General features: G+C 60.1%; 1 protein-coding gene across 5 annotated transcripts; it reads left to right on the forward strand.

Annotated features, from left to right (window-relative positions):
* Window positions 1–250: 250 nt before the first annotated feature.
* Window positions 251–11613, forward strand: CAPN10 (calpain 10). 5 transcript variants are annotated; one of them, XM_032355396.1, is made up of 13 exons: window positions 251–406; window positions 2622–2753; window positions 3908–4104; window positions 4879–5096; window positions 6951–7092; window positions 7396–7562; window positions 7890–8170; window positions 8607–8809; window positions 9098–9192; window positions 10522–10721; window positions 10942–10987; window positions 11161–11194; window positions 11432–11608. In XM_032355396.1, the coding sequence occupies exons 1-13, from the start codon at window positions 281–283 to the stop codon at window positions 11526–11528; spliced, it is 1938 nt and encodes a 645-aa protein (XP_032211287.1). In that variant the 5' UTR covers window positions 251–280; the 3' UTR covers window positions 11529–11608. The 5 variants fall into 5 exon arrangements, with proteins under 5 accessions (XP_032211287.1, XP_032211286.1, XP_032211284.1 ...); XM_032355395.1 differs by having other exon boundaries at window positions 8937–9192; window positions 11432–11523; XM_032355393.1 differs by lacking the exon at window positions 11161–11194 and having other exon boundaries at window positions 8937–9192; window positions 11432–11613.
* The last annotated feature ends 507 nt before the right edge of the window (window positions 11614–12120 follow it).

Genomic DNA, 12120 nt, shown 5'->3' on the forward strand with positions numbered 1-12120 from the left:
TCAGTAGCGGCCGAGTCAACCCCCCAGAATCCACCCCGGAAAGAGAACTGCAGCCGGGGCTACTACACCGACCCGCGACTGCAGAGCTCGGGAGCCACGCCTCTCCGGGGGAGGGCACTTTCGCCGTTTGAGTGCGATTGGGCCGCGGTGTCACGTGGTCCGGCGGTAACCGCGGCGACTGAGCGGGAGCGCGCGGGGCTTGCGGCGGACTCGCTTTACTTCCGGGGCCGCGCTCGGCGCCGGGGGCGCGGGCAGCCCATGGGAACCCGGGGCGCCCAGGATGCGGGCGCCAGCCAGGGAGCTCTTTCGGGACGCCGACTTCCCAGCTTCGGACTCCTCGCTTTTCTCCAACTTCTCCACGCCGCTGGCCCAGTTCCGCGAGGACATCACATGGAGGCGGCCGCAGGTGGGGCGGCTGGCGCGGGCCCCGAACCTCGGGTCGCGCCCCGAACCTCGGCCTGGGTCTCAAACCTCGCGCAGGGCCCCGAACCTCGGGCTGGGTCCCGAACCTCGGGCCGGGCCTTGAACCTTGAGTCAGGCCCCGCGCGCTGCCTCAGGCGGGGTGCCGCTGCGGCCCTTAGGAGCGGGGTGGGGGGAGGGTGCCCCGCGAGGGAGCCAGCGCGAATCTTGGTTCCGAAGGCGTTCGGGCAGGGCGAGAAGTCCGGTGCAGCAGACGCCAGCCCGGCCCCCTTCTCTGACGGGCGTCCGGCCGGTCGAGCCTCTGGGCCGCACGGCTCTCCCGGCCACAGGCGGCCGGGCTCTGTTTCCCGCGTTTGCTGGGATGGACCGTGCTCTTGCTCTTAGGAAAGGCAGGGCTGTTCGCACAGGCATTTCCGCATGGGAACTCTTGACGCTGTCCATGGAGAGGGACGCTCTGGCCTAGTGCTGCGTGCGCTAGTGCAGACCATCTTTACAAATGGTTCATGGGATAAGTAAGACCTGGGGAGAAGCCTCCCCTGCCGGCAAGTACACGGTCTTGGTGGAGACCGCTGCAGGGTCTGTCACCAGCCCTCGGAGCAGCGTGGCTCAGGTCACAGAGGTGCTCAGGAAGCACGAAAGTGCCAGTGGAATTGGAATTAAAAATGCATTTTAGGCACAGAGGGAGGCCTTTAGAGGGTTTTAGTGGAGGAGGGATTTGAGTGAGTTTATGTTTGAAGAAGCTCACTTTTACTGCTGGCTGGGAAGTGGACTGACAGGGCAGGAATGCAGTGGTCCTAGAGAGAGGTGCAGGGGCTCAGGGTAGCATGGCACCCGGTAGGACAGGGGCTTTGAAGTGGATGGATTTGAGAAATAATTTGGAGGGGGTTAATGAGTCTTAGTGACCAATTGGAAGTAGAGGGTGAGGATGAAGCAAGGATCAAGAACGACTTCCAGATTTGTAGCCTGGGCACCTGGGTAGATGGTGCTCCTGTTTGATGTGCTGGAGACACTGGGAGGTGGGGGATAGCTAGGAATGGAACTTTGGCGTTCCATTTTGCTCGCACAGGTGTGAGCAGAGCTGTCCACAGGCAGGTGGGCTTGAGAGTTAGGTGCTCAGGAAGTTCTGGGCTAGAGGACCCAGACATCTGGGAATGGGGCCCATAACAGGGCCAAGGGCCCCAAACAGTACTTCAGGAGAAAGTGGGTCTGAACAAGAAGAGAGGGCTTGGAACTGAGCCTTGAGGGCCCCTAACATTCCCTAGAGGGTTCAAGCAGGTGTCCTGACAGGTAGCTTGGAGAGCCAGCAGGCGGTGAGGTGAAAGGACAGCCAGGAACACATGGAACCATGGGAACCAAGAGGGGACTGTGGGGGAGTGCAAGGGGACAGCCACTGTTCTGTGATGCTGCCAAGTGTCTGGAAAGACGAGAACAGAGTGAGCCCTTTGGATTTGACAACACAGAGGTGACTGGTCTAGAGGCTGGAGGGGCCCATGCTTAGGGAGCAGGATGGAGGAAGTAAGGAAGGCAGCTCTTTCACAAGAAGTCTGTCAGAGAAGGGAAGACTCAAGGGGAGATAATGCGGAGGGGGGCAGTATCTTACAGAAGATGGGGGTTCTCTCTGCCTTATGCTGGTGGAATTCTCCCTGCAGGAGTGGAGGATGGAGGGGGTCATGGGAGGAACACTGGCTCTAAAGAAGGCAGGAGAGGGGATCAGGCGGGGGTTGCTTCCTAGGAAGCTTCTGGCAAGGTCATCAGCTCAGAGGGCCGTGGGAAAGGGTGAGGGCATGGAAGTGTTAGGAGGGGAAAGGGGAAGGTATAAAGTAGTCTGGGTTTGGGGAAATTAAGCAGGATTCTAGCAGTATGGAGGATCTGTCTGAGATTTGCCATTACGAACTTAAAGTGAAACCACTTTCTAGGGCAAGTTAGCTGTTTTGAGAAGGGAGATGGTGGGACTTATCTAGAGTTGCAGTTTTGCCATTTTAGGAAGGTAGATAGAAAGAGACAGGACCCTAGGACTTAAGCCAGATGGGGTGATCTAAAGCCAGGAGGGGCTATGGGAGACCAGCTGCTTCCCCTTCCCTCTTAGGCAATATGGGTGACCAGAAGAGCTCCTCCCCAGGCCTGTCACCTCGATCCTGTCTTCTTAGTTTTAGAGACTAGTCTTCAGGCATGATGTAACTGGGTGATATTCTTTATTTCAGGAAATTTGTGCCACGCCCCGGCTATTTGCAGATAACCCACTGGACGGACAGGTGAAGCAAGGGCTGCTAGGAGACTGCTGGCTCCTGTGTGCCTGTGCCGCTCTGCAGAAGAGCCAGCAGCTCCTGGACCAGGTATCTGGGGCGGGCAGGGCTGCTCTTCCGCTGTCTTCCTGTCCACTGTGTGCAGGAAGGAAGGTGGAGGCAGGGCAGCTGAAGCTTCTCCTCTGTGGGCTCTGCTGTGGCTGTCTGGTGTAGCTGGTCGAAGAGACAGCTCTGTGCTCAGGCCACAGGGGCTCTGAGGTGTCCCCAGGGTTCCAGCACGTGGGCTTTCCCGTCTGTTCTGCCCTTCTGAGCCCTCGGCTCTCATGCAAGCTGTGCGCTTGGGATGCAAAGATGAGCACAGCTACCCAGAGTAGGGAAGGTTCAGCTGGCAGGTCCTATGCCCTTGGTTTGGAGTATGTTTCCCTAGCTAGTTGATTTTTTTGTTTTTAACAGTTTTGAACATAAATTGGCAAAAGGTGGTTAAAACAGAGGCTAGGCTGATAGCACAGGTATAAAAGGCCTGCTCAGTGTGCTTCTCAGGAGCCTCACAGCTTTGTTTGGCTCCTGCCTGGACGTTATTGATTAAAGCAGCAACATTGACAGTAGTGACCCCTTTGGAGCTACTCCCATGTCCCAAGGCCCTGCTAATCACACCATAGTTGCTGGCCTTTGTGCTCAGGGCCTGTCTGGCTTTGACCCTCATTTGCAAACAACGCTAAAACCGTTGATAACATGTTCATAGTCAGTAAGTGACAGAGCAGGACCAGACAAGCTTGTGTAGGTGCAGAGCCCACCTGTGTCTTATTCTTGGTCAGAACTCCAAAGCCTGCAGTGAACGCACTGGGTCCAGGCGCTGGCAGAATTGCTGAGACCCCGCCCCTGCCCCACCTGCAGCTGGGGTGTCACTGTGACCGCCATCTGCAGCCAGCTCTGCTGAGAATTGCCTGTAAAAGTCATGTTTTGGATTCAGGTCAAGAGCTTATTTGGGACAGTAAGACATCATTGTTGGCCTTAAGGTTTTAGAGACACTCGGCAGTGTGGTCCTAAGATGTTTTACTGGAAAGTCTGTTAGTTTTCTATGTGGCTACTGGGTTTTGCATCCACACGGACATCCAGCTGTGGAGCGAAGTCAGGACCCAGGCAGAGCAGCAGGGGAGTGTGGAGCGGCTCTTGTGACAGTGCGTGGGAAACACTGCATGGTTTGTCTCTCACGCTCTCCTTTTGCCTTTCCCTGTGCGTGGTAGGTCTTCCCTCCAGGACAGCCGAGCTGGCGTGACCACACGTACCGTGGCTCCTTTACTTGTCGAATCTGGCAATTTGGACACTGGCTGGAGGTGACCATAGATGACCGTCTGCCTTGTCTTGCAGGGAGACTCTGCTTCTCCCGGTGCCAGAGAGAGGATGTGTTCTGGCTTCCCCTATTGGAGAAGGTCTATGCCAAGTACGCGTGCTGAAGGCTGCAGGGGCCAGGCTGGGGTGGGCTGGGGAGCCACAGCTGCCTTAGGCCATTCCCAGGCAGCACGTTTCCGCTCTCCCTGGGCTCAGTGCCCTCCTCAGTCCCCAGAACCTGACAGCCAGGCCTGCAGTGGGACCGACCTGTCCAGAGACAGAAACTCTGAGACAGGGCCTGTAGTGCCCATCTCTGTGCCCCCCCCACACACAACCCCACCCCTGCTACCCACTCCCTCTTTCCCTGTCCTCGCTTCAAAGTCAGGGAGGAGTAAAGCCACCCAGGTCTCTGTGCTTGCTTATCGAGATCCTGCCTGAGGCCGTGCCCCTCAGGTCTGAATGGGAAAATGGCCGTCTTAGAATATACTGCTCAGCCGAGCTGGCGCTGGAAGAGGCCGCTGTGATAAGCAGACCTTTGCACAAAGGGAGTAAGGCGGGCCTGCAGTGATGTGGGTGCGAGTGCCTCCATCCCAGGACCACGGTGGGGTTCGATCTGGAGAAGCGGAGCAGTGCGTGTTCACAGCCTCACGCCTCATGCTGCCTCCCGCTTGTGTCCATGCTGGAGGCCATAGGGCAGGGCTGGGCCCACTGTGCAGTGTGGCCTTTGAGAGTCCAATGATGTCTGTGCTTGGTGAGGATGAGACAGGAGTAAAGAGAAGCTACTGAAGTGGAGGGTCAGGTGATTTGAGGGTGTTGCAGATGGAAGTGAGGCAGGCCGCTGTGTCCCTGTGCCAGAGGCTCACTTCCTGTGATTATGTCTCCCCAGGGTCTACGGGTCCTACGAGCACCTGTGGGCGGGGCAGGTGGCTGATGCCCTGGTGGACCTCACTGGGGGCCTGGCAGAAAGGTGGAGCCTGAAGGACTTGGTCAGAACCAGTGGCCAACAGGACAGGCCTGGCGGCTTGGAGCACAGGACTTGTCGGCAGTTGCTCAGCCTCAAGGACCGGTGTCTGATAAGCTGCTCGGTGCTCAGCCCCAGAGCAGGTGAGGCAGCAGGCAGGTGCCCGTGGGATGGGCCTGTGCCCCTGTGCCCCACAGCTGCACACGGGCTGGTTCTCAGGGCCCCCGTCAGGACTGAGTGGAAAACAAGACATTTGTCTTTCAAACCCGGTGTCTGGTGTGTGACCTTCCCCTGCCACCTGTCCTTCTCCAGAGGGAGGGTCCCTTTTTCCCTTGATTTTTTTCTTTCTCCCCAACTTCGGGAGTAGGTTGAGGCTGGAACCTCTGCCAGGGCGGCCGCCACCAGAAACTCCAGAACCCGGGGTGGTGGCATTTCTGGCCCATGGCACCCTGGCAGAATCAGACTCAGGTTTTCGTTTGAGTGGTTTCCGTGCTCATTAAAGGAAGTTTCTCAAAATGAAGAAACTGTGCACACGGAACTGTTTTGACTTTTCCATGACCCTCGGGGCTTTTCCACAAACAGTCTTGTGTGTTGTACCTCGTGCTCCCTCTGCTTTCTCTGGCGCTGTGTGGACTGCAGGTGTCTCATTCTGTCAGCCGGGCTGCTGTGTCTTCTTACTCTGCCCCTTAACATCACCTGTTTCAGGGCTTTCCAGTCTCTCACATTAGGGACAGAATTACTGAATGTTTCCGTGTTTAACAGCCTGCACGTTTAGGATGATTCTCATAATGGGTTTTTTGGCCCAAGGACACAGACGTTGAAATAAACAGTGTGTGTGGACAGTGAATGCCACTGGGCTGGGCACAGGTCAGGCTGCCACCACTCTGTGAGGGGGCAGGGGGAGGCCCACAGGTGCCATGCTGACTATGCAGGGTGCGGCGTCAGAACTCTCCCTAAGGCTTGGCATCAGCGCCCCCAAGCTGGGGCAGGGCTCATTCTTAGCACCCCAGGCTTTGCAGAAACCTCCAGACAAAGCAGGGGGTGCTGCCGGCGCTCAGCTGGATCCCGCAGAGGTGTCTCGGCGCTGGGGATTTGGGCAGACACTCAGAGTGGTGGCTACAGCGCCATTCTAAAGAAAGGTTTTTCTTTTTCTTTTCTTTTTTAAGATTTTATTTATTTATTTGACAGATCACAAGTAGGCAGAGAGGCAGGCAGAGACAGAGAGAGAGGGAAGCATGCTCCCTGCTGAGCAAAGAACCTGATGCAGGGCTCAATCCCAGGACTCAATCATGACCTGAGCCGAAGGCAGAGACTTTAATCCAGGGAGCCACCCAGGTGCCCCTAAAGAAAGCTTTTTGAGGACATTCCAGAAATTTCTTTTTCTTTCTGGACTGCCACCCCTCTTCCGCAGGTGGGGCTCTAGTCACCGTTTGGCTCCTCCACTTCCATATGGTATGACCCAAGGGACTCTGGGCAAATAGGGTTGTTTCCTTTCTGGGCCTCCAGTCTGCCCCCCAGCAGTGTTTGGTCCCACAATCTCTGGCCATGCAGTGCCCCCCTGCCCACTCAGCTAGCTGGCCTGGCCAGGAGGAGATTGCTCTTCTTGGAGGTCCCAGACCTGCCCCAGACCTGTTGCTGACAACCCTTGTAGCCGCACCTTTGAGTTCCCGCCTTGCACTGCCTTGTCAGCTGGCCAGCCTTGCTCCTCCATCCCAGCGGGGACCGAGGCCCCAAGAAGGGAATGGCCAGCTGGGCCCTTGGCAGCCGAGCCACAGTCTACACCCAGGTCCTCAGCCGGGGCTCTGCACTGGCTCAGGCCACTCCTAAGCTCACTTGTCCACAGTGGTCAGGAAAGGAGCCCCAGCTGTCCATTGGGAGCTAGGCGCTGCCATGGCCACGGTCAGGTGGACTAATGTATCCCATGGGAAGGGAGACAGACCGGTGCATGTGCCCAGTTTGGGGACTTCCAGCCTACAACCCAGCCATTCCTCACCCAGGTGCCAGGGAGCTGGGGGAGTTTCATGCCTTCATTGTGTCGGATCTTCGAGAGCTCCAGGGCCGGGCCGGCCAGAGCCTCCTGCTGCTGCGTATTCAGAATCCCTGGGGCCGGCGGTGCTGGCAGGGGCCCTGGAGAGAGGGGTGAGTGTGGCTGAGGGCCGGGACTGTGCTGCTGTCAGGGAAGGCAGGGGTCTGGGGCCCCGAGCGGTAGTGAAGAGCCGTTTTGAGGCTAGCAGCAGCTCAGGCACAGCCTTCACTAGCCTGCTTAGGGGATCAGCCCTGGACAGACAGGTCCAGAGGTAGGAGCCTCAGAGAGGGAGGGGGGTATGGCCAGGGCAGAGCCAATCTGAGCTGGGCCGGCAAGAAACTGGCAGGTCACGGAGCTCCCGTCAGTGCTGTCAGCTCAGGGGTGACGGGCCGCCGCTGAAAGAAGCTGCCTTCCAGGGGCGAAGGGTGGAGCCAGGTAGACCCAGCCGATGAGTCCGAGTTGCTGTCCCAGCTGCAGGAAGGAGAGTTCTGGGTGGAGGAGGAGGAGTTCCTCCGGGAGTTTGATGAAGTCACCGTTGGCTTCCCGATCACGGAGGCTGGCTACCTGCAGAGCCTCTACTCAGGTAAGGGGGAGGCCTAACCTGGGACAGGCCCTTGTAGGGGTACGCCAACCTGCACAGGCTCTCTGAGCCTCCCTGCCTCTGGATGTCAGGGCTGAGCAGCACCGCATCCCTCTGGGGGCTCCCAGCACAGCCCTCGCCCCGGGCCCTATTCTGCTCACCCTGTGTGCGGAGTGAGCGCTCCATCCCCTCCCATCCCAGGCGGCTTGAGGTGGTGGGAGACTGCGGGGTTCCTGCCTCCAGGGTGCTGTAGCTGGTGCTGGTGAGAGTGGCAGGGAAGCCCGAGTGGGAGCCCTTTCCTGAGGCTGCTGCCTGCTGGTTCTCCCCTAGAAAAGGCGCTGTGCCACACTCAGGAACTGCCTGGGGCCTGGGTCAAGGGGCAGTCGGCAGGAGGCTGTCGGAACAACAGCGGCTTTCCCAGCAACCCCAAATACTGGCTGCGGGTCTCAGAACCGAGCGAGGTGTTTGTTGCCGTCCTGCAGAGACCCAGGGTGCGTGCCACGGGCTGGGCAGGCCGGGCTCGGGCACCGGCGAGGGGCGAGTGTGCCGTGAGGAGCCCGGCCAGCTTCCTGAGCGAGGACTACCAGGCCGTGGGCCTGCATATCTGGAAGGTAACTCCTCCTGGGCCTGGCTCCCTGCTCAGGGCCTGGGAGTGCTGGGACATGAGTGAGCGCCAGGAGCCTTACCTGCCTCATCCTCCCGAGTCGCCTATCTGCTGGGGCTCCCACAGACCCAGCTCTGCCCAGCCCGGCCCGTGTCTGTCAGACAAAGGGAGATGAAGCAGAAGCAGCTGTTGGCTGACTGGCAGGAGGGAACGGGGCCCAGCCCCATCTAGATTGGTCTGCGGTCTCCCAGAGCAGGGGGACTCTGACCCCTGGGTTGAGTGAGAGCCCTGGCCTGGGGAGCACTCTGGGCCCGCCCCCGCCATGCTGGGAAGGACCCACAGGCCCAGGTGCTCTTTCGTGAAGTCATTTGAGAGGCCCTTCCACTGGGCGAAGGTGGCGGGGCCTGTCTCGGGATGGTGGCCCACAGCCCTCCTCTGTGCAGGTGGAGAAGCGGCGGGTCAGCCTGCCCAGGGTCCTGTCCACACCCCCCGTTGCTGGCACCTTGTGCCATGCCTACGACCGGGAGGTCCACCTCCGCTGTGAACTCACACCGGGCTACTACCTGGCTGTGCCCAGCACCTTCCTGAAGGACGTGCCAGGGCAGTTTCTGCTGCGGGTCTTCTCTAGCGGGAGAATCTCCCTCAGGTGAGGGGCATGGAGGAGCTCTAGGAGAAAAGGGCAGCATGGCCCGGGCAGCTTCATGGGAGGGGTGTGTGTGTCCACGGTCCGGAGCTCGCTGCCAGCCGCCCTCCCGTGTGTCTTTCCCGGGCAGTGCCATCAAGCCATCGGCTGGGAGCCCTGCCCCTGGGGAGGCCCTGCCTGAGGGCGAGTGGGAGACAGTACAGCTGCGGGGCTCCTGGAGAAGCGGCCAGACGGCAGGGGGCAGCAGGAACTTTGCCTCCTACCCTAGCAACCCCTGCTTCCCCCTGTCAGTCCCCGAGGGCCCAGGCCCCCGCTGCGTCCGCATCACTCTGCGCCAGCACTGCCAGGACGCCCAGTGCCATCCCATTGGCTTCCACGTCTTCCAGGCAAGCTCCTCCTGCTCTGGGGGGCAGGGAGGCTCTCAGAGGGACTGTGTCCCCACGGGTGGCCAGGCATGACGGTGGCCTGGACTTGGTTGTGTGGGCACAGCCGGGTGGCTGGTCCCATGCAAGATCCATGTCTAGTTTCCTGAAGTCTGTAATTCACTGGGGCCCTGGGTCAGCTCAGATAGCCCCCCGTCCGCTCCCCCAGTTCAGAGCAGCAGTGTCAGGAGGTCAGTTCTGCTCCCCTGAGCTCTGCCTCCTGCCCAGGAGACCCGAGGGTGTGCCCCACCAGGAGCTGCCCCAAAGCCACGTAGCCCCACTCTTCCCTGTGCCCCAACCTTCTGGGGCCACTCTTCCAGGGAGAGGGCGTCCTCTGGGGACCAGGAGGGGACCCTAGCACAGGCTCGCCTGGTGGAGCAGGAAAGGGAGGGAGGGGGCCACAAAAGACAGTGTGGGGCCCACGTGGACAGATGCCACCCAGTGCAAGGCTTAGATAATTCTTGGGTCAGAAAGCTGTCATGGGGTGAAGAGGAGCGGGTGTTGAGGCCCAGGCAGGCCTGTACATCTTAAACGCTACCCCAGATCTCCTTTCTGCACCTCAGCTCTGGCTGTGCTGTGCTGAGCAGACCTGTGGTTGGAGGAAGGGAGACAGATACAGTGTAAGGGTCCGAGGTTGCGGGCCCAGATGCCATGGCAATGAAGTGGCTCACAACCCGCACGTGTGCTCCTCCTGGGGGCTCCACCTCAAGATGGGCTTGATGAGCCAGCGGGTACCCGAGGAGGGCATAGGCTGGGACGATGGCTGGTGTGGTGGGGGGAGGCACACGTAGCCTGGGCTGTGGATATAGGGCAGGTCTCTGAGAAGCTTGTGTACCTTTGGGAGGACAGAGCCACTGTGCTCCCCAAGAGCGGGGGGCTCATTGTGGAGTCTTGCTTGCCCCAGGCTGTCCCCTGGGGCATCTGTGGGGGAGCTTCGATAAAAACTGGAGCTTTGATAAAAGTGCCAATGCCAGGAGCCGGTCAGATGAGTCCTGGGACAGAGCCCTGGGCCGTGGTGATGGTGGTAGTCCCCCAGGCAGGGCTGCACACCTAACAAGGGTTATGGGGCCTTGGTGAGCGGTGGGCCCAGCTTGGCAGGCTGGGTGGGTCTCCCCACTGGGAAAGGGCAGGTGTGTGATGTGGGAGATCCAGATCCAGGCAGAGTGCCCCTGTCTTGCCTGAGCCCGCACAGCCCAGCCTCAGACAGGCCAAACTGAGGAAGGAGAGCCGTTCCTGTTGGCCATGGCGGCCCAGTGGACAGGCCTCCCCTGTCTGAGCCCGTGCGTCCCCCAGGTTCCGGTGGACGGGGGGAGCCGCAGTTCACCCGGCCTGCTACTTCAGGAGCCTGTGCTGAGCTGTGTGCCGCATCGCTATGCCCAGGAAGTAAGCCGGCTCTGCCACCTGTCGGCGGGGACCTACAGGATCGTGCCCTCCACCTACCTGCCGGACACGGAAGGGGCCTTCACGGTGACCATTGCCACCAGGATAGACAGGTGGGGCTCTAGGGCTGGGGGGGATTCCTCAGCGTGTGTGTGCCCCTCCCTGTCGTCCCCTCTAGCCCACCCATCCCAGCTCCGACCTGTTCCAGCAGAGCAGCAGCAGGCAGGGCATGTCAGCGTGCAGGGGGTGGCAGGAGGCGGGGGCGGCAGGAGGTGAGCGCAGCTGCTCCTCGGGCTGGGGGCCAGCCAGGCTACTGTGTCTTCTATCCCGCAGGCGCTCCATCCACAGCCAGGAGAGGCTGGGGCAGCTCCTCCAGGAGGTAGGTGTGGGGCTGGGGACACGGGCACACTTGTCTCTTGGCAGGAGGGCCAAGGGGCGGGAGCTGCAGTAACAGCTGTGTCAGTGTAGCTGTGGCGGTGCACAAGGGGGGCAGGCCCCAGCTGCCATCCAGGGCAGCCGCTGCCCAGCCCTTGGCCATCTTTCCTCCTGCAGGCCTCCTTCATGGCAGTTATGAAAACCTAACCAGGTGACACCCCTCTCCCCCGCTGTGTCGGCTATAGCGACTGGGGTATCCAAGGGGCTCCCTCCCATGATGCCCCCAGCCTTGATGCTGCAGTGGCCAGGCCTTAGCTGGATGACTACACGTGCTAACGGGTCCAGGCGAAGAGCCCATCCTACGGGGCCCAGGGCCAGAGGTGCAGCAGGTGCCGCAGGGAGGGCAGGGGAAGCCACACACACGGCGTCTCTGTTCCTCATGGCTCAGGCCGCAGAGCTTGCCGTTGACCCTCCACGATGTCCCTTCATGGTACCTGCACCTGGCTCTGGAGAGAGGCCTTACAGCAGACGAGAGCAGAGTATGATGATCTTGTTGATAACTATTTATGTGCAAACTTTTTAGGAAATGACTTTATAAATAAACATGAGTACTGAGTGGTTTACAGACAAGTCTCATCTTCTTGCTGCAGAGGAGGGGAAGACTAGATGCTGTGTCCCCTGGGGGCCCCTCCGCCCAGCCACTTGTGTGCTGCCACGGCCTCTGGGACGGGCCTAGCTGGCCTGTGAGGCTGGCATGGCTGATTTGGGGGGCAGACAGCGGTGCTGAGAGGTTTGGAGGGCTGGTAGGGGTGGGCACGTGCCCTGGTACAGGAGCAGGAGTTGGTGGCCTGGGAAAGAGAATTGGCACAGCTTACGGCTCACATCCTCCTCCCTGTTTATGCTGGGCTTACCCACTTCCCCTGTCCCATCCCCTGCTGCCTGGCGAGACCCTGAGGAGCTGCCTTTTGTGGAAGGAGGAGGCCCTGCAGGCCCCCAGGCCCCTACCCAGTTGGTCGCAGCAGGCCATGATCTCAGCCAGACCTCTCTCCCTCACCTCCCATCTCTCTGACTCCCCAGCACTGTGGGGTCACCATCACCCGGGGCAGCCAGCTAATGTGCCACCCTTCCCAAGGAGGG

Source organism: Mustela erminea, chromosome 8, assembly GCF_009829155.1.
Source record: "Mustela erminea isolate mMusErm1 chromosome 8, mMusErm1.Pri, whole genome shotgun sequence".
NCBI lineage: Eukaryota > Metazoa > Chordata > Mammalia > Carnivora > Mustelidae > Mustela > Mustela erminea.